The following is a 22,157-nucleotide window of genomic DNA, read 5'->3' as shown; positions in this document are numbered from 1 at the left end:
ACGTGCTGCAATCGTTTGATTCGGGGCAGCTGTTGCAGCTTCAAAAGTTGGAGGTTTCGGGGGAAATGCTTGGCACACGGGCGGGATTCAGTTTCCGCTCCACCCTCGTCAGCCTTCTATGTTGGGTGGTTTTGCTCATTCGAACAGTATCGCGCTGTTGCCTCGCGCCGATCCAGCAAGCTCTAGCTCCATCATAACTCAAACACAGTCTCCTGGTGGGCTACTGAGCTACAACAATTTTGGTCGGCCCACTGAAATGCACGCCACTGCAATCGTTTGATGCCCGACGTTACTATCTAGTGATACGTTATTGTCACCCCGTTGACTACATCGTAGTCATCACTGGCTCTTTCGGTGTTGCAAGATGTAGTCGCAACGTTCGCGACATATCGCTATACAGCATTTGCCGTGGGAAGTGTGACGAACTGGGGCTTGAACGCGAGTCAAGTCCGTCATTTTCTCAGTCAACTCCTCAGAGTCTTTTGGAATTAGCGCAGAGCGAGACAGGGCATTGTGCACCTAAACAACCTCGATTGTGTTCGACGCTCAGAGTGCCAGAAAGGTTACGGACGTGCCAAGAATGCTAAGGATCCTCTCGATTGCAGGCGATTGGGAAGTCTTCTACCATACCCGAGCATGCTGGTGCTTGTGAAACAAGTAATAGTCTCGGTTTTCTACCATTACAAAGTCTGCAGGTAACGGAATCAAGCTATAGTTATTCGATAGACATATGCAACTGCATGAATCCACAAGATGAACTCTGGACCATACACGCGCCAAGACTTTCACTGCCTGAGAATATTTGGAAGACTTGTAGCAGGTTTCAGTTGTTCCTTGTGCCTAAAGCTAAATATGTTGTGAGGGCAATACTCCCCATGGCAGTCTATTCGTGTCTAAGCGGCGCACTCGCTTCCCAGATTTGTGTGTCCCGCTTCTTGACTGACGCCCACCCGTCTTTGTTCTGGAACGGAACTACTGGCTCAAGCGCGGAGCGAATACTCGTCTGATCTTGTCCGGTAGGCGCATCGTAATCGATGGTAAAGACAGAAACTGAAGAATAGCATCCACCATCAACGACATCGGTCTCGCCTGGTAGAGCGCAGTCGCCATTGATGCAGCGGTTAAGACCCTCGGTCTGGAGGTTGCCGTAGGTGAAAGTGCCGCGGGTGGCATTGTACACGGCCGTGTCGGTGAAGGCGCCACCAGTGAGACGAGTCTGGACAAACGGCGGAGCAATGCAGGAGTCGTTACTCAGGGACGTGATGACTGGTGTGTTGACGCCGATGCCGTAGCCGTAAGGGAGAATACGCTCGCCCGGTTTGGTTGAATTGATCAGCTGTGAGACAATCGTGTAGGCTAGCTGGGCTTGGATGACAGCTGGGTCAGGGTGGCCGGACTTGGTGGTCTCATTGATCCAGGTGTAGGAGCGCTGCTCGGAGTTGGCGGCGGAAAAGGCGATACCAGGAATGCTGCGCCCAATGGCAGCATACGTGCCGCCCATGGTTCCGCTCAGAGTGTACAGGAAAGGTCCTAGATTGCCGCCGAAGTTGGGTCCGCCGGTGTAGAGATCGATGCTGACGTTGTTGTAGTATTTGGGAATGACATAGTCGAGTGCGACAAAGGTGCATGCAGCGGGAGTGCCGTTGTAATACCAAACGTCAGGGTCTTTCGGGTCACGACCGAGGGAGGGCGCACCAGCTGACACAAGCCCGAACTCGGACGCCACGGTCAAGTTTGGGCTTGTGGTGTAGACTGCACGGCCACCTTGGCCCGATTCATTATCGACGGGAGCTACCACGATCGTCTTGTGGCCATCTGCCTTGAGCAGATCGTTGAGTTGACGCAGCTGAGCGCTGCCAAAGCCGTCATCGTTACCAAGTAAGATGTTAAGGGCAGATGCAGAAGTAGCAGCGAAAGCCGCGAGGATGAGTGAGGAACGCATGCTGGCCACAAGAGACTATGGTTTCTGGAAGTGGGATGAGAACATTTCGCTCGCCAGCTACACAGATACAAGCTCTTTAAAGATGTCAAGCTACAAGCTTGTCTCTGCAAGTTGGAAGCTTGTTGAGCTTGTGAATTACACGATGAAGTCATGGCAGCCACTGCCTGCCGCATACGGCTAAGGCCTATCGCGATGAATCGAGGACTGGCGAATTAGAACTTCTTCTGCGCCACGTGAGTGCTATCTCGGTAATGGCCCTTCATCGGGTGCCACCGAAGAGCAGACGCAACATCGTTGCCAGCCAATAAAGCTCGTCGTAATGCCGCAGGTACCGAAGCATAGGTAGGCTGGGTATGCAGTTCGGCTCTGACGGAACCTTGCCAGCACGTCTGTGATAGGCGACGGTACCTATCAAATGTGCACATGGTGCTGTGTACAGGCATTTGTGTGAAGACACGCTAAAGCAACTCCATGCTGGGCGAATGAAGATGCACATTTGCTACCACGAGAAACGATACTCATTTATGGGGCTGATCACAAGCAACTGCCAGAGCAAGATTCGTCGTCTCGTCCAAGTTTGTTCAGAATACCCGAGAAAGTTTCGTAGTAAGCGAAGCAACCGTGGCTATAGAACATCGTCTGCTGGTGATCGGTCTCGAGTCTCTGCTCAGGTTCACATGATACTGGTCTGAGGCTGGTAAAGATATAGGAGGTCCCCTGCGCAGTGATTTCGATTATCGAAGGGCGAGATACGGAGATAGAGCCTGAGTATGCCAATGAGAGTTGGCTAAGTCGGGTTAGCAGTTTGGTAAGAGGTACAGCAATACCGGTGAGACGATTACATGCAGGTCATTGGTGGTTGCCTTGATGAACCCGACAACATCGGAGCTGCTCCAGAGACGAACTGGCTGCCCAGTACACAGCCCTTTGGCAGGCATCAAAGATGAAAGATGTTGAAACAGCATGTTCAGCTGCCGAAGCCCAAGACTAACCGTCAGGCTGAATCCACGACTTTTCAGGATGGCCTGGATGCATTGGTGAGAGAAGGCTGGGCCCAGATATTGGAAGACTCGGACGGATAGGCCACATTCGCATATGTCACAAAGAAATGCTTGACGACTGACAGGCGCCCCTGCAACCGATCCTCCTGCGTGAGAACGTCAACTATGTCCGTGTGCTCGCCAGGGCCATCTCAAGCGCCGAGGCAGAGCAAGTCATGGCATCGTCCACCTGGACCATCAAGGACGGACAAACCGATTTCTCCAGTCAATTCGATGGACAACTAATGGTCAGGGCTCACCGAGTCCCAGTCAGGGGCATTGCAGAGATCATCGTGACAGAAAGTTACTTTGTCGCCCTCTGCACGCAGACCACACAGCTCGCCATCAAACACCATGCTCCCACTTCTTCAAGCCTTCAGCCTCAACCTGAAACAAAGCCCGGCAAGCGTTCACGAAATCTACATGAGTTGCATCTGGCCAGTGCGATCTTGGCAGATCACTACTTCCATGTAACCACGTTCATCGCCGCTAACAACACAAGCGAACCAAGATGTCCCCGTCCTGAATCTGTCGCCACGCGCGCACTTTTGTAGGTCTCTGGCCCCCCTCTGAGCTTATGTTAGGTCGACTGCGTTTTCGCCTTCCTCTGCCATTCGTTCTGGGTGCGGTTGTTCTTCTCATGGACTGAGGAATGCGAGCGTCCCATACCGTTCGATTCTTCTAGCTCGCCCTGGTAGGCGAAGCTGTTGGCGAAGCTGTTGCGCAGGACCTTAGCACCTCTATGCGTGGCCCAGGTCTCTGATCCGATGTGTCACCTATCTTCGACGACACTCTTCCGCTGCCAGATGCTGGCATTGAAGCCGCTCTGCCGGCCGGAGCCGCGACCTCCAGCAGTGCAGACAATGTTGGATGGCTCGCTATCTCAGGATCCGAAACTATGGAACCAGAATCTCTCACCGCTTCCGATGGATCTAGTCTTGCTGTGACAGAAGAAGCCTATGCAATGCCCACAAGGTTGACTTCCCCACTACCTCCACTACCACCGCCATCACCACCGCCAGCAGACCCCTCAACCTCGCCAACAACCACACCAACCCCACCGAAACACCTCTCCGACCTAGTCCTCCCCTCTCCCCCCTCCGAACTCACGCATCTAGACACCAACGCCCCCATCGCCTCCCTCTCCGCCTCCGCCAGCGGCATCTTCTGGGCCGCCCCCGCACGACCGAGCCCACAGCTCCTGCTCCAACAACGCTCCTCACCAAGACGCGCCCCGTAATTCCACTGTGGGACCCATCTCCGCCTCCAGGCCCGGCGCCGACGTGGTCAACACTGGAGGAGTCCGCGGTGGTGCTGGACGCGGATGTAGAGCATGTGCAGGAAGAACCGACAACGCCTTCGTTCACGGTGGCGTTACCGCCTGCAAGGCATTGGATGTTGGTTTTAAAGTGGGGGTTTGGTGGGGGAGGAGGGGGTGAGGGTACGACCAATGGTAGGGGATGGAGTGCTGAGGACAGCCGGGCAGGGCAAGGGGATATTTGAGTCCCCGTGCTATTCAGGGTACAGGAAAGAGGGGGAATGGTTTCGATTTGTCGGTATGATTTTATCTTCATTGTGCTAGTACTTAACAATGTCGGATTTTTTCTTCCATTTTGAGCCGGGACTTTTGCCTTCCTTTCCAGTCCCTACTGCGCGGGCAGCAGTAAGTCAAGACGATGACAGCCAAACCCGTAGCCTCTTAGCGTATCTCATCTATGTATTCATAATTTCTTAGTTCATGCCTGTTCCCTTGTCTCAACGATTCCACTTTCACGGCTTCCCCCCTCCGCGTGCTGCCGTCGCTCTTACGTCCGCCCATCGACCTCGGTAAACTCAAACTTGACGCACAGCCCACACTTGGTCTCGCGGCCCTTCAAATCCAGCATGCGCACAAACACCCACCCGTTCTGCACGTACAGCAACCTCACTGTACCGACCGCGTAGATCGGGTTCCTGGCGAAACTGTCGTCGCTCTTAATCAGCATGCGCAGGAACACCAGCTCGTTGTCCTGGTACTCCCACTCGAGAATCTCATCCCAGACGGGGTCCGTGACGGGGGGGTTGTCTCCCTTGTGCATGAAAGTGAACGTGTGCTGCTTGTACGGGCTGGTCTTGCGCTTCGGCGGCTTCTGCTCCAGGTCGTCCGGGTGCACGAGCGTGCAGGTCAGGTAGGGCTTGATGTCCTCCTTCCGGTCTTCAGGGCAAGGGATATCACTTGCGCCGGCAACGTGCAGGCGTAGCTTCACGCGCTTGTACGAGTCGAGTTTTCCGGAGCCGCCGGTGCGGAGCGGGGCGGGTTTGAGGACGTAGCCGTCGGTGCCGCTGAAGAGGGCTTCGTTGAGCTGCATGCTCGCGCCGAAGGTCTGCCAGTTCATGGCGCAGACTTGCGCGCCCACGCCCCAGTAGGGCACCGGTTTGAGGTTGCGACTGGAGATGCGGGTGCCTTTGGGGTAGACGCGCATCAAGTGGTTGGCGTTGTGTTGCGCGATGGGAGCGTTGTGGGCGGGCATGTGTGCGGATAGGCCGGATTCGGAGACGTTGATGAGTGGGTGGTGAGGAGAGTTTTCTAGCACGCCGCTTTCGAACCACGCGTTGTTCGGGGGCTTGACTGACTGCGCGTAGATGCCAAGTTCGGCGAGCTCAGGAACAATGACGGTGGTAGCTGCGGCTTTCTTCTTGTCCTTGTAATCGTGGCGGGCTTTCTTTTCGTCTTCGTCTTCGCTGTCGGAAGAGGCGGAATCAGAGTCAGAGTCTGGCTCGTTGGGGAAGTGGTATTCGACCATGACAGTGATCTTGGACTGAAGCTCGCCGAGGGTCACATGCTCTCCGGTGCCCTCTTGTTCGCGGGTGCCCTTATCTCGAATGGCCTTGGTGAGGAGGCGATCGCCGAAGACCTCGCGCATGATTGCCGCGAGGCGTTGCTGGCCGTGGGCATCACAGTGGTTCTCTAGGGAAAGCATAATAGGGGCTGCTCTGTAGCCCTGAGCATCAACGGCTTCGCGGGCTTCTTGGTCGACGACATCACGGATAGCTTCGCAGACAGCACGGAAGGGGATGTTGGAGGTCAAAGTGTATCCGTGAGTTACCTTTGGCTCCTCGGGATCATCGCCGTCCCAGGCATCAATCTCAACACATCTGGCACCGGCTTTGAGCGCGCGCTCGTAGGCTGTGGCCGATGAGCTGCCGTAAAGCTGGTGTGCCAAGAGATAGGTATTGTGCGAAGAGCTGATGAAGTAGTTTGGCAGAGGGTGGGAACGATCTGTCAGCTCCAGTGGCACCTTGATATGCGGTCTGTCCAGAAGCTCGTGCAAAGCATCTGTCAGCTCCTCTTCCTTATCAAGTGCGGCAGCTTCTTCGCTAAGGACGCCTTGAGAAACTAGGAATGACTTCAGTGCGTGGGGCACGCGTAGCTGGTTCTTGGTAATGTCAGTCTGGCGGCCAGCATGACCACCTCCGGCCAAAGTGGTTTGATCAATCTCCTCTCCGTCATCCTCTTCGTCATCTTCGTGTGTGCGTTTGGACTTGGAGGAGAATGGATTCAACTTGGAGAAGGCTGAGGTAACAGCTGACATGTTTGGTATGGTTGGGAGAAGGCCTGGCTCAATCTGTTATGTTCGATCTTCAGAGCAGCAACAATACTTTCTTCTATGATATTATCAAGCCTTGCTGTAGCATTTTCAAGGGTCGTACGAGTCGTAAATTAGAGAGAGTGAAGACATATGACGCGCAATAGCTCTTGGCTGATGAGTTAAGGTGGGGTTGGGTTCTCGTGTGTGATTGGCTGATCTGCCGATTCGACGCCTTGTGTGCAGCCTTGTCCAAGAATATGTCCAACTTCGCCAACTTCGGGTGCCTATTCGTCTACAACATTGTGTGTGGCTGGTCATCAATGATATTTCAAGAGACAGGACAGGAGTTTGAGGCACCCTTAAGCATGATAGCCCACCTAGAGGTGCTACAACGCTTTGCATCACATAGCTGCAGTATTGCCCTCGAGCCGGATATCCGCCTCGAATCTTGGCCACGTTTAGTAAGGAGCAGCTAAGGGTATGCTCTCACAGTCAATAGCAACGCAATCACGCCCATCCGATGCGATCGAGTCATGGAGAATCCGGCCAATCGTATCTGCAAGCATGACCGCCTGTCGGGCACCCATTTCAATGCCGATACGACGCAACTGGTTCACTGCAAACCGACGAACTTCAACGCTGTTTCGCTGCTCGGTTGCCACAAGGTACAGAGGTCGTACAAGTGAGATTTTGCCTGCATTATCGCGATTAGTCCAGTCAATATTTGTATGGTAAGGGAACACTAACGATTTTCGGTGAATGCGGAGACCGAGATGCAAATCTCCTCGGACATTTGTCGTATGACTTCCACTGCAGCATCGTTCACCTTGTCCATTCCCGGAGTGTGAATGTTCTCGCCAAGCAGAACAACCTGGTACACAGCGATTCGCAACGCACGCCAGTTGTTCCAAACCTCTGCAACCCAGGGAATATTGTAGACCTGTTTCTTTCCGCCAAACGTGTCGTCAGCTGTAGAACTTTCAACCGTTTGATACAGCCAGGCTGGTGACACCACCTCACGCCATGCTTTCAAGTCATTGTCGATCACTAGCGCCGCCCTACGAACGCTTTCGATGTCCTTGTGAAGGTTCTTGGCAGCTGCTCGGAGGTTTACCAGCCTCAACGAGATCTCGCTGATTGAGGCTGGGCTGGCAATGTATCGAGACTTCAGCGAGTCCCGGATGGGTGCGGTTTCAAATTGCCAAGTCGCCTGCACAATTGCGGGCGGTGCAACTAAGCGCTGTTGCAGACACGCGGCGAGAATCGGCGAGCGTACCTGAACAAGCAGCTGGGCGCCTCGCACTCGCGTGAATTGTTTAGGACCTCGCAGCTCAAGAAGGGCGGTGGCGGCCTTGATATGTTCCAGCCAGTACCCATAGCGAGTCCAGTCCTCGAAGCTAATGAACTCGAAGAAAGCGAGCAATATCACTGCCATAAACGTCTCATCTGCCAGGCCTTCAACAGGATCGTTCAACGCTTTTTTGGTGGCGATTACAGCCTCTTGGGATCGTCGTTTGGCCAGTGACATTATCGATGGCTCGTCTCTGATGTTTGAGAGCCCAGCCATTCCGACTGCTTCGATGGTCGGTCGGAGAACATGATGGCCACTGAAGTATGTCTGTGAGAGCCAAGTCGTGTGACCTGCGAACGTTGGCGGAAGCTCAAATCCATATTTGGTAAAGAAGAAGTTGGCTCCTATCTCTTCCAGGGGTTGTGAAGGGCTGATGGACAAGCTCAAGTTGTGGGTGAATCCACTGGTCGTAGAGCTCGCCGTTGATATTGGGTCAGGCACATCGATTGTGGCCGGCTGACCACTGGCAACGTTCGGGACGCATCGAGTAGCGTTTCTGATGATCCTAGATGATTCATCCCGAAACAAGACATCTTGCAAATCCCGATAGCCTGGACAGATTATCCCAAGCTTGATACATTTAAAACACTGTGGTCTCTGTTCGTCACACTGAATCGCATGCAGTTATTAGAGTCGGATCTCCTACCATAAACAGACCAAGACTGCGACGTACCTTGACTTTTCGCTTGCGGCAACACTCGCATCCTTTGCTAGCAGCACCATAGTAAACCATCGGAGCCTGAAAGCCTTGCAAGTGAGGACTACAGCCAGATCATCGATTGGCCTAAAGTCTTGAGGCCTCGAGCGACTTTCCACCTCACACCTGATAGGAGCAGCGCTGAGGTTGGCAAGTATCTGGCCCGTCGCTTTGGGGTCGGACATTGTCCCCTTTGACTCACGACCAACCTATACTTTGAGGGCGTTGCAGCGGCGATTTCGGACACGAAAGATGGGAGGGCTGACGTTCCCTTCCTTCTTAGCGTCGCTCTCGTACCCTGCTTCGGGTAAGGCGGAAAGCCGGTGGTCTCCGTCAGTCATGATTTAGTTCAGATTGATTGGTCGAGAGCCATTCGCTAGGCCCACTCGACGAGGCTGAAGGTCAACCGCCAGCAGACGTTGCCTAGACTGCGTCGCTTCTGCACAATGTCTCTGAAACATTTACGACTACGAGGAATCTAGGAGAAAGTCGTACATCAGGTGACAATCGCCCAGAGTGACCTTCAAGAGACTTGTACGTACATAAAAGGAGACAAGTCCCTGCTGGATGAGGTTTACGACTGTTATATTCAACTTTCCCTAGACAAGTTCAAGTATATTGAGAATCATTTGTGTTGAAATCTTCCTCAGAGTAGACCACCGCAGCTGCTATGGCACAAGCTACGACTTCTTCTCGGGCGCCAGCGCCCACCGAAAAGACCTTCACCAAGTACACGCCCGACCAAGCCTCCACCTACACCCAATTCCGCCGCAACTACCACCCCTCGGTCTACAATTTCATCATCACCTCCCACACCACCACCGGCGGCCAACTGGACACTGTCCTGGACGTCGGCTGCGGCCCTGGCCTCGCCACTCGCACACTCGCCACCCACTTCCAGCACGCCCTCGGCCTCGACCCCTCGCCGGGCATGATCGACACGGCACGCACCCTCGGCGGCACCACCTTGAGCGGCTCTCCCATCCAGTACACTGTCTCCAGCGCCGAAGCCCTGAACTCCATCCCCGCCGCATCCATCGACCTCCTCACCGTCGCCAATGCCGCCCACTGGTTCAGCAGCATGCCGCACTTCTGGGCCCGCGCCGCCGAGGTCGTGCGGCCCAACGGCACCGTCGCCCTCTGGACCGGCAGCCATTTCCGCGCCCTCCCGGACCTGCCCAATGCGGAGAAGATCCAGGCTGTCATGGAGGCCCACGTGGACGACGAGAATCTCGAGCCCTATATGGAGGAGGGGAATAGGATGGTGCGTGGCGGGTACGCGTCCCTGCCCCTGCCGTGGCACTGTGGCGTGCCGGCGTTTGATGAGAAGGACTTTGTGCGTCAACAGTGGCCAGTCACCGAGCCATTTTATGAGGGGCAGGCGGAAGGCTCTGGTGTGGATTTGAAGACGGCGGAGAAGATGATGGGGACGGGGAGCGCTATTACTCGTTGGCGGGAGGCGAATCCGGAATTGGCGGGCACTGAGGCTGATCCGGTGTGTAAGCTCGTTGCTGACATTGGTCGCTTGTTGAGGGAGGCGGGTGTGAAGGAAGGAGAGGAGCGTGTTAATGGTGGGGTGGAGGGGGTGGTGCTTTTGGTGAAAAGGAGGGGAGAGTGAGCCTGAGGTTAGTCAGGGGAGAGCATGGGAGGTATGTGGTTATGCCTCGGTGGGATGAGAAATGGAGACAACCTCGAAACGGTCGCCGGTATAGCAGGGTGCACTCCCTAGAAGGATCATCCAAACTTTCAAAGGGTCGCTGAAAATTGCTGGTGCACTCCCCGTGAGCATATCAACCAGTTGTTTAGCACAGACCGCACAGCAGAAGCAGAATTTGGAGTAGAGGAAGACACCAACAAGTGTCTCCGGAAGATTTCTATTCTCGGCAGCAGCTTTTTGATCGTAACTATCCGGAAAGGAGGAAGCAACAAACGCCGCGCACCATTGTAGATGCCAATGCATGTCGTAAGATCAAAAGCTGCCATCCACGATCTCAATACACGTCGATCGTTTGGAGCCACCCACACAGCGATACAGCTCTTCATGAAGGCAGCCCACTTCGGCTTACATTCTCCTCAAGATTTGGTGACTGGATGACTTAGCGGGTGGCCATAGCCTTGGTCATCGCACGCTTGAGGGCCAGCTCCTTCTTCTTGAGGTCCTCGGGGCTGCTCTCCTCGATCTCAAGCTGGGACATGGCATCAGAAAGGGCCTCCTCGATCTTGTTCTTGTTGCCCTTCTTCATGCGCATCGATAGGCCGGGGTCGTTGATGAGCTCCTCGACACGGCCGATGTAGCTCTCAAGCTGCTGCTTAGCCTCGAACTTCTTGGTGAAAGCCTCGTCCTTGGTCTTGAACTTGGCCGCATCCTCAACCATGGCCTCGATCTCAGAGGTAGAGAGCTTGCCGACCGCGTTGGAAATGGTGATGTTGGCGCTGCGGCCGGAGCTTCGCTCGGTCGCCGTGACGCGGAGAATACCATTCACATCCACTTCGAAAACGCACTCAAGCTGAGCGTCACCGGCTTTCATAGGTGGAATCGGAGCAAGCGTAAACTCGCCGAGAGAAGTATTGTCTTCGCAGTTGGTGCGCTCTGTCAAAATGGTTAGCAGATAAGCGAGATTTCAGGATTGAATGCACTTGCCGCCTTGATACACGGGAAATTGCACGGTAGACTGCCCATCAACGACGGTCGTAAAGGTTCTGAAGGTGTAGATGTTAGTACATGTCGATGAGGGTAGTCGACGACGACATAAGAGATGCAGGTCCGGTCCGGTCCGGCGAGGTCCGGGAAGTCCGATGATGCAAAGATAATTGATGCCGACGAGAAGGTGGTGAGCGTCCTGTGAAGGTCCTTGGAATCGAGGTCCTCGATTGTAGGCGATGCTGAATTATCGGTGCAGGTGAAAAGATAGATGTAATGAGTAATACATTCAGTCCGAGTCGAGCGACTCGGTGGCCGCAAGTTTGGCAGCCGCGGCCGCCCGCTTCTTATGGGTGGCCCCAGTGTTATGACGATCGAGTCCAGTCTGGTAGACGCTGGAGTAGCCACAAAGGTCGCAGAAGAAGTTGTGAACGACCCCCGCCTGCTTATTGGCGAACCTCAGCTTGTGGCGCTTGCTATTAAGGTGTTTGTCCAAGTCAGTCTGGCAGGAGAGAGACATGTTGCACTCGACACAATGAAATCTCTTAAGGTCCCTCATCTTCTCCTTGCTCCGAGCAGCCTTTTCCAGTAGCTTCTCCGGATTCTCGGCCTTGACTTTGGCGTCGTACTCCCGGGAGCGGGCCAGCCATGGTTCGGGGTTCATTGCGTACATACGGGCATACGACTCTCTAGTCTGCCTGCGCTTCCGTTCCCGGGCCACTTCGGCCATGTGCTCAAGTTGCTCTTGGGTAAGGTCGAAGTTACCTTTGATGCCATCGAGCAGTGCATTGTGACTGCACAGGCCGTGATAGGTGAAAGCCCTGCGTGGCCATGGACAAGCGGATCCCATTTTGTAGTCCTTGGTCCTGGATACCATGGCCCAGAAGACGAAAGAAAGGGCGGCTTCCATGGCCACGAACAGTAGACGAAAGATGGGAACATTAGCAGCCGCAGGCATTGGAGCCCAAACGAGTAGCCCCTTGTGTACAATCTTGTAGCCGTCCTTGAAGGCTTTGTCGACGAAGCGAGGCATCACGCTCGGGTCGCGTCTATCATATCCGGTCCACCTAGTACGGACTCTACCCGCACAGTTGGTACCGGAGCCGATATAGATGCGTGTGGTATGACCCTTTTTCTGGAAGACCAGGACGTACACAGCCCATATCTTGAAGCAGTGAGAAGGCAGATTCTTGAAGAAATGGACTGTTGGCGGTGCAGACGCATTGATAGCGTCGAAGAGGCCGGGGGCGAATGAGAGGTTGGCGACGGAAGCGATGCTGAGAAGGACATCTTGGGCGTAGAATATCTCTTTGAAGAGAGGGAATTGGTGGACAGGCATACAAATGCACCTCCATGTAAGGAAGACGATAAGGTCGAACATGTTGGTAGCCGAGAACGCCATGGTCAGGAAGGCACCAGTAGACAACGATTGACTCGTTGAGGTCCTCGATTGCAGGAGGATGCTGAGATGATGAAAGTGAGAGCTTTTTGATGGATTGAAAGGAGTGATTGATGGATGAAAAGCTTTCCGGAGGCCGTCAGTATTTGCGGAGGGGCACATGCCACATTGGTGGCCGGGCGTTTGAGGCAGGTGGCCTCCACGAGTCCGGATATCTGGGCCAGGTGTTTGAGGCAGGTGGCCTCCACGAGTCCGGATATCTGGGCCAGGTGTTTGAGGCAGGTGGCCTCCACGAGTCCGAATATCTGGGCCAGGTATTTGAGGCAGGTGGCCTCCACGAGTCCGGATCCAGAAATCCAGAAATCCGGACTTACCAAGTTTCTATGAGAAAAAGGTGAGGGGAGAGTAAAGGAAATGGATTCTGGTACCTTTTCTTGATGGTGGGCTAAGGTGAAGTCAGTGAGATGAAAAAGGGAGACTCCGAAGAAAACTTACGACTGTCTGACCACGAGGAACAACGGGAGCAAAGATGTTGCCCTCCATGGCAACGCCAAGAGACAGAGGAACAACATCGAGAAGGAGAAGGTCAGCGGTCTCAGCTGATTGAGCCTTTCCGGACAGGATACCGGCCTGAACAGCGGCACCGTAGGCGACAGCCTCGTCGGGGTTGATGCTCTTCTCGAGCTTCTTGCCGTCGAAGAAGTCACTGAGAAGCTTCTGGATACGGGGAATGCGGGTGGAGCCACCAACAAGTACAAGGTCGTCGACGGCCTTTTTCTCGATGTTAGCGTCCTTGAGGACCTGGGCGACGGGGTCGATGGTGGCCTGGAAAGCCTTGGCGTTCAGGTCCTCGAAACGGGCACGAGTGATCTGAGCGTTGAAATCCTCACCGTCGAACAGAGAGTCAATCTCAACAGTGGTCTGGGTGCCGTTGGACAAGGTACGCTTGGCACGCTCGCAAGCAGTCCGGAGTCTTCGGAGAGCACGGGCATCACCTGAAAGGTCCTTCTTGGTCTTGCGCTGGAACTCCTTCTTGAAGTGCTCGAGCAGGTTGGTATCGAAATCCTGACCACCCAAGTGAGTATCACCAGCGGTAGCCTTGACGGTGAAGACACCGCCCTGGATGTTCAAGAGCGACACATCGAAGGTGCCACCGCCGAGATCGTAAATCAAGACGTTGCGCTCCTTCTCAGACCGTCCAGACCCAAGACCGTAGGCAATGGCCGCAGCGGTAGGCTCGTTGATGATGCGGAGAACGTTGAGGCCCGCAATGGCGCCAGCATCCTTGGTGGCTTGTCTCTGGTTGTCGTTGAAGTAGGCAGGCACAGTAACGACAGCTTTAGAAACCTTCTTGCCGAGCTTGGTCTCAGCGACCTCCTTCATCTATGAGGTGTCAGCTTGAACTTCTGCGTCGGGTGAACAGAGCGCACCTTGGTCAAAACCATGGAGGAGATCTCCTGAGGGGAGAAGGTCTTGGTCTCTTTCAGATATTGAACTTGGACCATGGGGCTGCCGCCCTGGTCGACAATCTTGAATGGCCATGACTCAATATCCTTCTTGACCGTGGGGTCATCGAAGCGGCGGCCGATCAGGCGCCTGCGAAAGTTGTCAGACTTTGCGCAGAAGATAGGCCATAGAATACATACTTGACATCGAAGACAGTGTTCTCGGGGTTCATCGCAGCCTGATTCTTGGCCGCCTCACCGATGAGGCGCTCTTCATCGGTGAAAGAAACGAAAGAGGGAGTGGTGAAACTACCCTGCTCGTTGGCAACTTGTCGCTGTTAGTATAGGACTTGAATCGTGATCCGACAGGTCGAAGAGCATACTGATTTCGACATTGGTGCCTTCGTAGTTGGCAACGCAAGAGTAGGTAGTACCTATGAGGCGTTAGCTGCGCTGCGCACAAGTCGGGCAAGGCGAGAATAAGGTGCCGTACCCAGATCGATGCCAATGGCACCGTCGTAGACCTCGTCAGCCATATTGACGGTAAGAAAGGATAGTTTAAGGGCTACAAGAGGTAAGAGGGTACAGAAATCGCAGGTCGCAGTTGGCACGAAAAAGCAGATTCTCGAGGTGAAGACTTATTCCCAAAAATTTTGGAGTTATTCGCAAAATCTTGGCAAAGACCCCGCCAGCTCAGTCCGATTGGTGGGGGAGGGGCAGATGGTTTATCGCGAGGCTTCACCGCCCGGACACAAGTTGTCTCTATAGAAGAAACGAAGAGGCGATGAGTTGTTGAGAATCAACTGATTTTCATTCCGTATCTGTCGTCACTTGCTGATGCAGGGCACTATCTAGGACCTGATCATGGGGGTATCATAAAAACAAGTTAGCCAACCTCGGGGCTCGCCAATTGCAACCATCTGCTCAACTCTCTTTGGCATCGCTGCCTCAAATTTGGTAGTAGTAGTCCTCGTCCAGACCCTCTCGACTGGGAAGCTGTGGCATCTCCGTACCTTGCATTCCTCCAATCATTCCGTCTTCTTCGTTGTATCGCAAGTTCAGCAAGCGAACCTTTAACGCCATGTCTGACATCTGGTTGATGTACTTGTTCGTCGGCGCAGTGATAGGCTGTTGCTTAAGAAGAAAGAGCAGTCCATCGACCCACTCGGATGCGCTATCTTGGTTGGGTGGCATGAAGCTGAGAAGCACCGTCTCCCGCTCTTGGCGGCTAGAAACTTTCGAGGTCTTGGACATGGTGCGATTGTGGTTCGACTGGCCGTCCCGCGATCGAGGAAGATAACCGTGGATAGTGACTTTAGCGAGCTGTCCTTGCGGGGCAGCTACTCCTGAGCTCATCGAAGCTGTATCGCCCATCCCAGAAGTCACAGAAGAGATAACACGAGTGTCGACTCTGTCAGGCAGCTGATCCGTGGTTGGCGACGGACCTTCACGCTGCTCGAAATCACCCCAGTGCAGGAAGCAGCGGTCAGCAGCGAGTCGAACGAAGCGATAGTGGTAAACCCGGGCGTGAAGATCGTCCTCGTGAACAGGGCCTCCAAGGTCTGTGGTGGTGTATCCGTCCTCAAGAGGAAACCATTGACCAGCCATCATGCAGCGAATGCGCTGCTCGCTCATAAGCTGAGTCGCTTCACTCTGTAGCTCTTCCTTGGAGGCTTGAAGGTGGTGACCCCAAACATCCTCGAATTGTAGGTCAGAAATTTCCATCTGGAGCTGGCGCAGCTGTTTCAGCTCAGAGGCAGCCATCTCCTTCTCCATCTCCTCAATCGTCCTAGTCCGGTCAGAGCCTCCCACGACACTTTCGACCAGAATGCGCACAACATCGGCAATCTTGGTAAAGTCACTGGTCTTAGCACCTGCAGCCTTCCAAAGCCGAAAGAAGGCATACAGGCCAGCAACATGCAGACGGGACCAATGTAGAAGGAGAGGTTTGAAGACCTTTTCGAAATTATGAGAGCGGCTTTCGAGGGCCATGTAATCCTTAGACTCTTCGTCTTCATTCTTCTCGACTTCGAAGTGTTCGAACAGAATCAATGTCATGGTGAGGCTAGCCTGGGCGACAGGACAGCGTTCGTCTTCTGGACCAATGAGCTGCTCCATAAGATAGTGTTGGAACTCTTCCTGATTCTTACGCACATAGTCTGACAAGTCCATCATGCCGAGAAATCCCATCGTCTCGAAGTCGGTCTCGGGCTGCTCACTGCTAAAGCCAAGGCGACGCCACTTGCGTGGGTGGTGCTTACGAGGCTCATCAGCATCAGCATCTGTGCCGGGCGTCTTCTCGGGGTTGCTAGACAGGTGTATGGCCTTGATGGTCCGGCGGTGCTCGGGCTTCTGCAAATCGACAGGTACATCGCGCCAGCGACGAAGCAGGATCTTGGTTAGGTTCTGAAATTCGAGAAGGGGGTGAGCCAGATCAGACAAGGCCGAACCCTTCATCAGCATGTAGACAGCCTTAATGACGCCGAGGTCTTGAATTCTTTTGATGAACTTAGGCCACTCCGTCTCGAGATCGTTAGTAATTGCATCGCGCATGAGTGAGTTGATGAGCTGCAGTGCGTTTGCGCATAAAGCATGGTCAGCGGAAGAGAGACGACTGACGAGCATCTCGAGGAACTGAGGGTAGGTGCTGATGGCCGGCTTCAGAGCGGAAAATCCTCCGATTTGCTGTTTCGGACGGGAAGATTCAAGACTCTGGTCCTCATTGTAAGGTTTTGAAACGATAGCAACAAGAATGGCCATTGCACCACGCAGAATGTTGACCAAGGGTTGGCACACGACCAATTCAACAACCTACAGTGGAAATGTCAGTCATGTCGTGTGCAGACTGTCAGGTATTCACCCGTACCTTTTCGACTACCGCATTGTCCACAGCCTCCCAACCTTGGTCGACATCGAGAAGCCGCGCAAAACTGGCAAGGCCGTAGGCGAGGGTGTTACCACTGCTCTCCAATATTAGGAGGCGTAGCATGGGCAAACCGCCTTGCTGGACGAACAGTTCAGCAAAGGAGGGGTCGTTTATGAGAGATTGCAGCTTGAAGGCTGCCATCTTGCGCGTCGCATCATCACGACTGCCCAAACTCTTGAGCAACTCGCTGACGTTGGGAGTTTGTGTGGGGTTGGTGAGATCCATGATTCGGTGTACCACGGTCTGCGCAGCGCGCAAGTGCTCGATCGCGGCGAGATGATTTATGGGAAGGGTGAGCGTAGCGTGGAGGGATGTCGGCGACGAAGTCCGGGCATCATGCAAAGATAGTACGTCGTCGTCTTCGCCAAAGGCTTCGTGCGCAGTCAAGTCGAGGGTAGCCGGACTTTCGGTCGCGGTCGAGAAGTGTGCATCCTCGCTCCTGAACATGAACAGTTAGCCAAAACCATGTATGTGGCCTGTGCGCAAGGCTGGTAGATCTCCCGCTCACCAATAAGGCTGGGCACCCAAATGAGAAGTCATAGCCGATGCTCTCAATCCTGGACTAAGACTCTCCTCAGGATTCTCTTAAACTTGTTGAAGTAGTTGTGAATGTCAGGGCCAGAAGTGAGAGGTCCAACTTATGCGATCGTGTGAAAATGAAACAACTTTGCACACTTGAAGAGTAGAACTCTTTATGTGTCCTAGCCACGTTGGGCGCCTGGCGAGTCGGCAGATTTCATCTACATTTGTGAGAACACGACGTTCAGGCTTTCAGTATTACTATGAATTTGGCAAGCCTTGAACTACTCACTGGCCGTCGAGCCGGGAGTAGTATCAAGATGCTGGGGTTTGCAATGGTCTGTATGATCCCCTTAACTTCAACAATTCTATTTCGGAAACCTGAACAAGTGTCCACCTGCTCAGCCGGCAGCCTTCTTGTTCTTCTTGTCCTCTATGCATTCCACATTGTCCTCCGGAATGATATCTCCATATTTCTCCTCCAGAAAATCGAAGAGATCATCACTCACATCTCCCTGCACTGTTATCTCTTCGGTGCCGGATGGCGTCTTGGTGACACTGCTTCCTGTTGCAAACTTCTTGCCAAACTCTTTTGCTACCTTTTTAAGATCCAGCCCGTGTTGCTCCAAGCCAATCACCACCGTGACATACTTGCGCTTCTGACGTTCGACTCGTTTGATGTAGACCATTGCATCGGCTTTGCGCTCCGCTTCACGTTGCTCGACAGCTGCGGCTTTGGCCGACTTCTTTGCGGCATCCTTCTCGGCGCGCTTCTGGGCGTCGACGGAGAGAGCAGCTAGGCCGGCGTTGATTGCTTCTGGTGGGATTTAGTATATAGCAAGCCGAAGATCTACGATGCGCGGACCTTCAGAGTATAACCTTTGGTGGAGGTCCGGATGATTCTTCTGTAACCATTCTTCACACTTCTTTGTAGTGCCACCGAACTCGCAATACTGTGTTTGGGCGTTAGGATGACCGCACCCTTCATAGTGATGGTGCAGTGGTTGACGCCAGTAGCCGGCGGTGAAAGAACGGTCTTACCTCGGGCGGAAGTGAGCAGACTACATACCTTCCAGCATCAGCATTGGGTCATCAACATCCGCCAGATGTTGCATGGTGTTGCGCACCTCCACAGTAGAGCACCTGGCGAGGAGCGGCGGCAGTGCCTGCGGCTCCCTCGTTGTCCATGATATTTGCCGTTTGCTAGATACCTTGGACTTGAGGTAATCAATGATACTGAAGCGGACGGCTGAATCAGCAACGTGAGGCTAGAGATGGATATCTACACTGCTGCATGCACGAGTCGTCAAACAAGCGTGACTGCGACGGTGGGGCTGTCGAGGATGTACTGGAACAAAACGCAGACGCGGGACGCCAAGGCCGGTCAAAACATCGGCCGAGACCGAGAATCTCAACTCGGCCCAACATGATGACGCTGCACTTCGCAAGCAGCCTTGCCCTACATGGCCACATTTACCGTGTGATCCGCGTGGGTCCATCGGAATCACAATGAGATAGGACGTGATCCATGTAAAGAACCCTCGTCGAGGCTACTAAGCATATACAGTCGTTTCCCGATTACGACTTCTGGCCGCCGTGGTACCACCGCGCTCACTGCATGACCCCCACACTCGCAGCAGGGGAATGCGTATAGGGAGTGAAGACACACTGAATCCTATTTTGAGGCTCGGATTCCCATGGATTTCCGCAGACTTCACCTGTCGTTGCCCAACCGCTTTGTTCGAGCCCGCTCTGGCCAAGATCAGCCCGTTGGTGAACGTACTCCAATAGCTGATCAGACGAAAACAGGGCGCAAGAACGCTCGTGCGCCTTCTGTATTCCCCGCTGTGGGAATCGTATCTCCGCCATTAATGACTACGGTACAGGCACACAGTCTCCGAGTCTTCTGCACCATCTTTCCTTGCTTGACTACGGCTCTATGTCTGGCATCTAGGCACGAGCTTTCCTCGAGCAGCACCGGTGCGTCTCACGGATACCCTATCGTAGGCTAGAATCCTGGCTCTGTGTTCGATGGACCACTAAGATGTCTTCTGTACTGCATGGCTTGCAGCACCAGCAGCGAAGGCAGCCTTCTCACGTTTTACCCCGCCTTCAGATACCAGCCCCTGCATTCAGCGGTGCAAGCTCACAACAGGCCCTCTTTGACGAGGCTCGGTGACGTGAAGCAGATAGCGACAAGTTCGGTAATTATCCCCGAAAGCTGTTTTCAACCGAACCATGCATGCAGACAACAGGGCATCTTCTCGCGGAAAGGTCATTATGCTCGCCAAGCTAGGAATATCCGTACCTGCCGCCTGTTATCAGCTGTGGACATGTAGCAAGCTCATCCTTGTTTGGCGTCACTCCTTGCAGGTCGTGCGGGCGATGTTAGGTTGGTATCCTGACTCGTGAGCCGCCAGGGTAGGTGAGCAGTAGCTCTCGCATGTGGAAGTTCGTTTGAAGCTTGAAAGCTGGGGCAAATCTTAGGCGTGGTGGGTCGAGCTGTAGGCAACGAGCAGTCGACTTTCACATGAAAGGACTACAAATGGTCAACTTGAGGGTGGAAGTGTGGTTGAGAGTCGACCTGCTCAGGCTTGCATAAGTGCAAAGCCACAACCGTTGGGCTAACGGCCCGCTTCCGATGGTAAGGACGGTTATTAATTCGGAGCTGCGTAAATAGTAAGAGATTAATGAGACTCAGGTACTGCTGTAGTGAGTTATGCTTCCAGAATGGCTTGCTTTGGAGGCATTGTGAGAACCTTAATAGGCTATCTGCTTGTAACCTTGGGGGCCCGGCAGAGTGAGGAAGAGGCTGCTTCCGGCTCGTATGAGTGGATGTCGTGCCGATGGGCAGCAGCAGCTCATGTGCGGGATTATTTGCGACTGGTCATTCGCAAGGAGAATACACATGCGAAGTTGGTCCACATTTATTGCGGTGCTCAATCTCGAGACAAGGAATCAGTACGAGGTTAGAGTTTGTTGCTCTGTATCATAGCTGTATCTCCCCGGAGTTTTCCACTGCAGCATCGTGATACAGGAGCGCCTATGGTTAGAGAAGCATGCATGTTAGATGATCTGTCTAGAGACTGACAGGGACAACATATGTGATCGGTGGCCTGAGCAGAAATTTTCGACACTTTGGTATGCTTATCCCATGCAACGTGCTAGCATCCTCATCATCGGGGGAAAACAAGATATGCCCAAGCGAACGGCCCGACTGAAGATGCCGATACCCACCGTCTCCAGAGGCAAAGATCCTATCCGTGCATGGTACTGTATGGATGCGACAGGTCTATTTGTAGATGGGGTCACTTGGCGTTAGCCAGAAGTTCAATGCTGTAAAAAAGAGGGGCCCATTGCGTGGCTGAGGATAATATCGATCCACCATCGCCGATGATCCAGAGCTCATAGAAGCAACTGAGGAGGATCCGCCCTAGCCTAACATCAAGCGTAACATCAAGGAATTTTTCAATTCCGATTGATAAAAGATTGCGACCCAGTGGTGGCCAATATGCAGACTGAGATTTTGCAGAGCCACCTCTGCGCGTCAAACGGCAGCCAATGATGCAGCCACGCTGCACAAGCCACCTCGTGACGAGCGACCATTGAACGCTTGTGGCACGGAAGGGTGTTCCATGTCGCTAACAAAGGGCAGGGAATGCTCCAGTGAGTCCAGTCCTTCGTAAAGATCCCAAGCTGATAGCAGATGGAATTCAGACCAATGGCAAGCAGTGCTGAATCAACACGACCGGCATGGGCGAGGCGATAAGGAAGTTGTCGTAGGCGTCGTCGTGTTATGCATGCAACGGAAGCTTAGCGGAAAATAACGTGGGAGCAATGTGAACACGACTGCCAAACAGATTGCGCAACCACAGCGTTATGCTGCGACGTTGGAGCAGACCAATATCGACAGGTGGAATATACGAGCGGTATCTTGAGTTTGAGAGGCTCTCTGCCTCAGGGAGACCAAAGGCAAACCCAATAAGACTTCGCAATAGAGACGTTGACGGAGCATAAGCTGACCTAGAGCCTCGTGTACGGAAGGACAGGCGATGAGGTGCCGGAGGCAAGCTATGGTGAAAGAGCTGTTGATAGCAGACTTCTTTGATCCTTGCTGTAGTGGAACCCCTGTGCAACCGTCTGCGGTAGACAGGTGTGACACTGACAGCGGGTCGGGGTGGCAGTTGATATGCCTATCAGCTGGAGACGGCTGCCGGGGTATCTGGAGATAGCCAGCACTCAACTGTGGTTCAGATTGTGGAATGTGTCATTGTACGATGCATTGCCAACATGACTACTAACGACGATGAACAGGCGATCATGACAACAGCCGATCGCTTTCTTGCTGTGCATCAACCAGAGGCGACAGGTTGCGGTTTGGCTGGTTTCAGGACCTTGAGTTAAGCGAGCGAGCGCATAGCAGAGGTTGCGACCCCTGGAGCCCCTTGGGGCCTGGAGTCCTTGGGTGATGGTAAGCGGCACAGGTGGCCGAGTGCTGCCGATTGGCTTTGCCCGCGGAGGTGGTCTGGGCCACAGATCGACGGCTGTTGCGTGTTTGTTCCCCGCAGTGCAGTGCTTCGGCGCCCGAGTTCAGGCTTTGGGCGATTTCTGCATTGCTGAATTTTTTG

General features: G+C 53.8%; 9 protein-coding genes across 9 annotated transcripts; 1 reads left to right on the top strand and 8 right to left on the bottom strand.

Moving 5' to 3' along the window:
• Window positions 1–883: 883 nt before the first annotated feature.
• On the bottom strand, window positions 884–1,942 carry HMPREF1541_10587 (5'/3'-nucleotidase SurE; the record flags this gene model as incomplete). Its single annotated transcript, XM_008715258.1, has 1 exon — window positions 884–1,942. One exon carries the CDS (start codon window positions 1,940–1,942, stop codon window positions 884–886), a length of 1,059 nt encoding a protein of 352 aa, XP_008713480.1.
• Window positions 1,943–4,787: 2,845 nt separating this feature from the next.
• On the bottom strand, window positions 4,788–6,554 carry HMPREF1541_10586 (uncharacterized protein; the record flags this gene model as incomplete). The annotated part of the gene is made up of 1 exon (XM_008715257.1): window positions 4,788–6,554. One exon carries the CDS (start codon window positions 6,552–6,554, stop codon window positions 4,788–4,790), a length of 1,767 nt encoding a protein of 588 aa, XP_008713479.1.
• A 739-nt stretch (window positions 6,555–7,293) lies between these two features.
• Window positions 7,294–8,625, bottom strand: HMPREF1541_10585 (uncharacterized protein; the record flags this gene model as incomplete). Its single annotated transcript, XM_008715256.1, has 2 exons — window positions 7,294–8,407; window positions 8,576–8,625. 2 exons carry the CDS (start codon window positions 8,623–8,625, stop codon window positions 7,294–7,296), a joined length of 1,164 nt encoding a protein of 387 aa, XP_008713478.1.
• Window positions 8,626–9,269: 644 nt separating this feature from the next.
• On the top strand, window positions 9,270–10,217 carry HMPREF1541_10584 (uncharacterized protein; the record flags this gene model as incomplete). The annotated part of the gene is made up of 1 exon (XM_008715255.1): window positions 9,270–10,217. One exon carries the CDS (start codon window positions 9,270–9,272, stop codon window positions 10,215–10,217), a length of 948 nt encoding a protein of 315 aa, XP_008713477.1.
• A 478-nt stretch (window positions 10,218–10,695) lies between these two features.
• On the bottom strand, window positions 10,696–11,127 carry HMPREF1541_10583 (uncharacterized protein; the record flags this gene model as incomplete). Its single annotated transcript, XM_008715254.1, has 1 exon — window positions 10,696–11,127. The coding sequence occupies one exon, from the start codon at window positions 11,125–11,127 to the stop codon at window positions 10,696–10,698; it is 432 nt and encodes a 143-aa protein (XP_008713476.1).
• A 402-nt stretch (window positions 11,128–11,529) lies between these two features.
• Window positions 11,530–12,642, bottom strand: HMPREF1541_10582 (uncharacterized protein; the record flags this gene model as incomplete). The annotated part of the gene is made up of 1 exon (XM_008715253.1): window positions 11,530–12,642. One exon carries the CDS (start codon window positions 12,640–12,642, stop codon window positions 11,530–11,532), a length of 1,113 nt encoding a protein of 370 aa, XP_008713475.1.
• Window positions 12,643–13,009: 367 nt separating this feature from the next.
• HMPREF1541_10581 (hsp75-like protein) lies at window positions 13,010–14,620 on the bottom strand (the record flags this gene model as incomplete). Its single annotated transcript, XM_008715252.1, has 6 exons — window positions 13,010–13,084; window positions 13,135–14,022; window positions 14,070–14,235; window positions 14,286–14,412; window positions 14,468–14,518; window positions 14,578–14,620. The coding sequence occupies 6 exons, from the start codon at window positions 14,618–14,620 to the stop codon at window positions 13,010–13,012; spliced, it is 1,350 nt and encodes a 449-aa protein (XP_008713474.1).
• Window positions 14,621–15,032: 412 nt separating this feature from the next.
• On the bottom strand, window positions 15,033–17,235 carry HMPREF1541_10580 (uncharacterized protein; the record flags this gene model as incomplete). Its single annotated transcript, XM_008715251.1, has 2 exons — window positions 15,033–16,895; window positions 16,951–17,235. The coding sequence occupies 2 exons, from the start codon at window positions 17,233–17,235 to the stop codon at window positions 15,033–15,035; spliced, it is 2,148 nt and encodes a 715-aa protein (XP_008713473.1).
• Window positions 17,236–17,930: 695 nt separating this feature from the next.
• Window positions 17,931–18,644, bottom strand: HMPREF1541_10579 (uncharacterized protein; the record flags this gene model as incomplete). Its single annotated transcript, XM_008715250.1, has 2 exons — window positions 17,931–18,346; window positions 18,599–18,644. 2 exons carry the CDS (start codon window positions 18,642–18,644, stop codon window positions 17,931–17,933), a joined length of 462 nt encoding a protein of 153 aa, XP_008713472.1.
• Between the last annotated feature and the right edge of the window lie 3,513 nt (window positions 18,645–22,157).

The sequence above is a fragment of the Cyphellophora europaea genome, assembly GCF_000365145.1.
Source record: "Cyphellophora europaea CBS 101466 unplaced genomic scaffold supercont1.13, whole genome shotgun sequence".
Classification (NCBI taxonomy): Eukaryota; Fungi; Ascomycota; class Eurotiomycetes; order Chaetothyriales; family Cyphellophoraceae; genus Cyphellophora; species Cyphellophora europaea.
The sequence above is the reverse complement of the archived record's forward strand: the minus strand, read 5'-3'. Positions and strand labels throughout refer to the sequence as shown.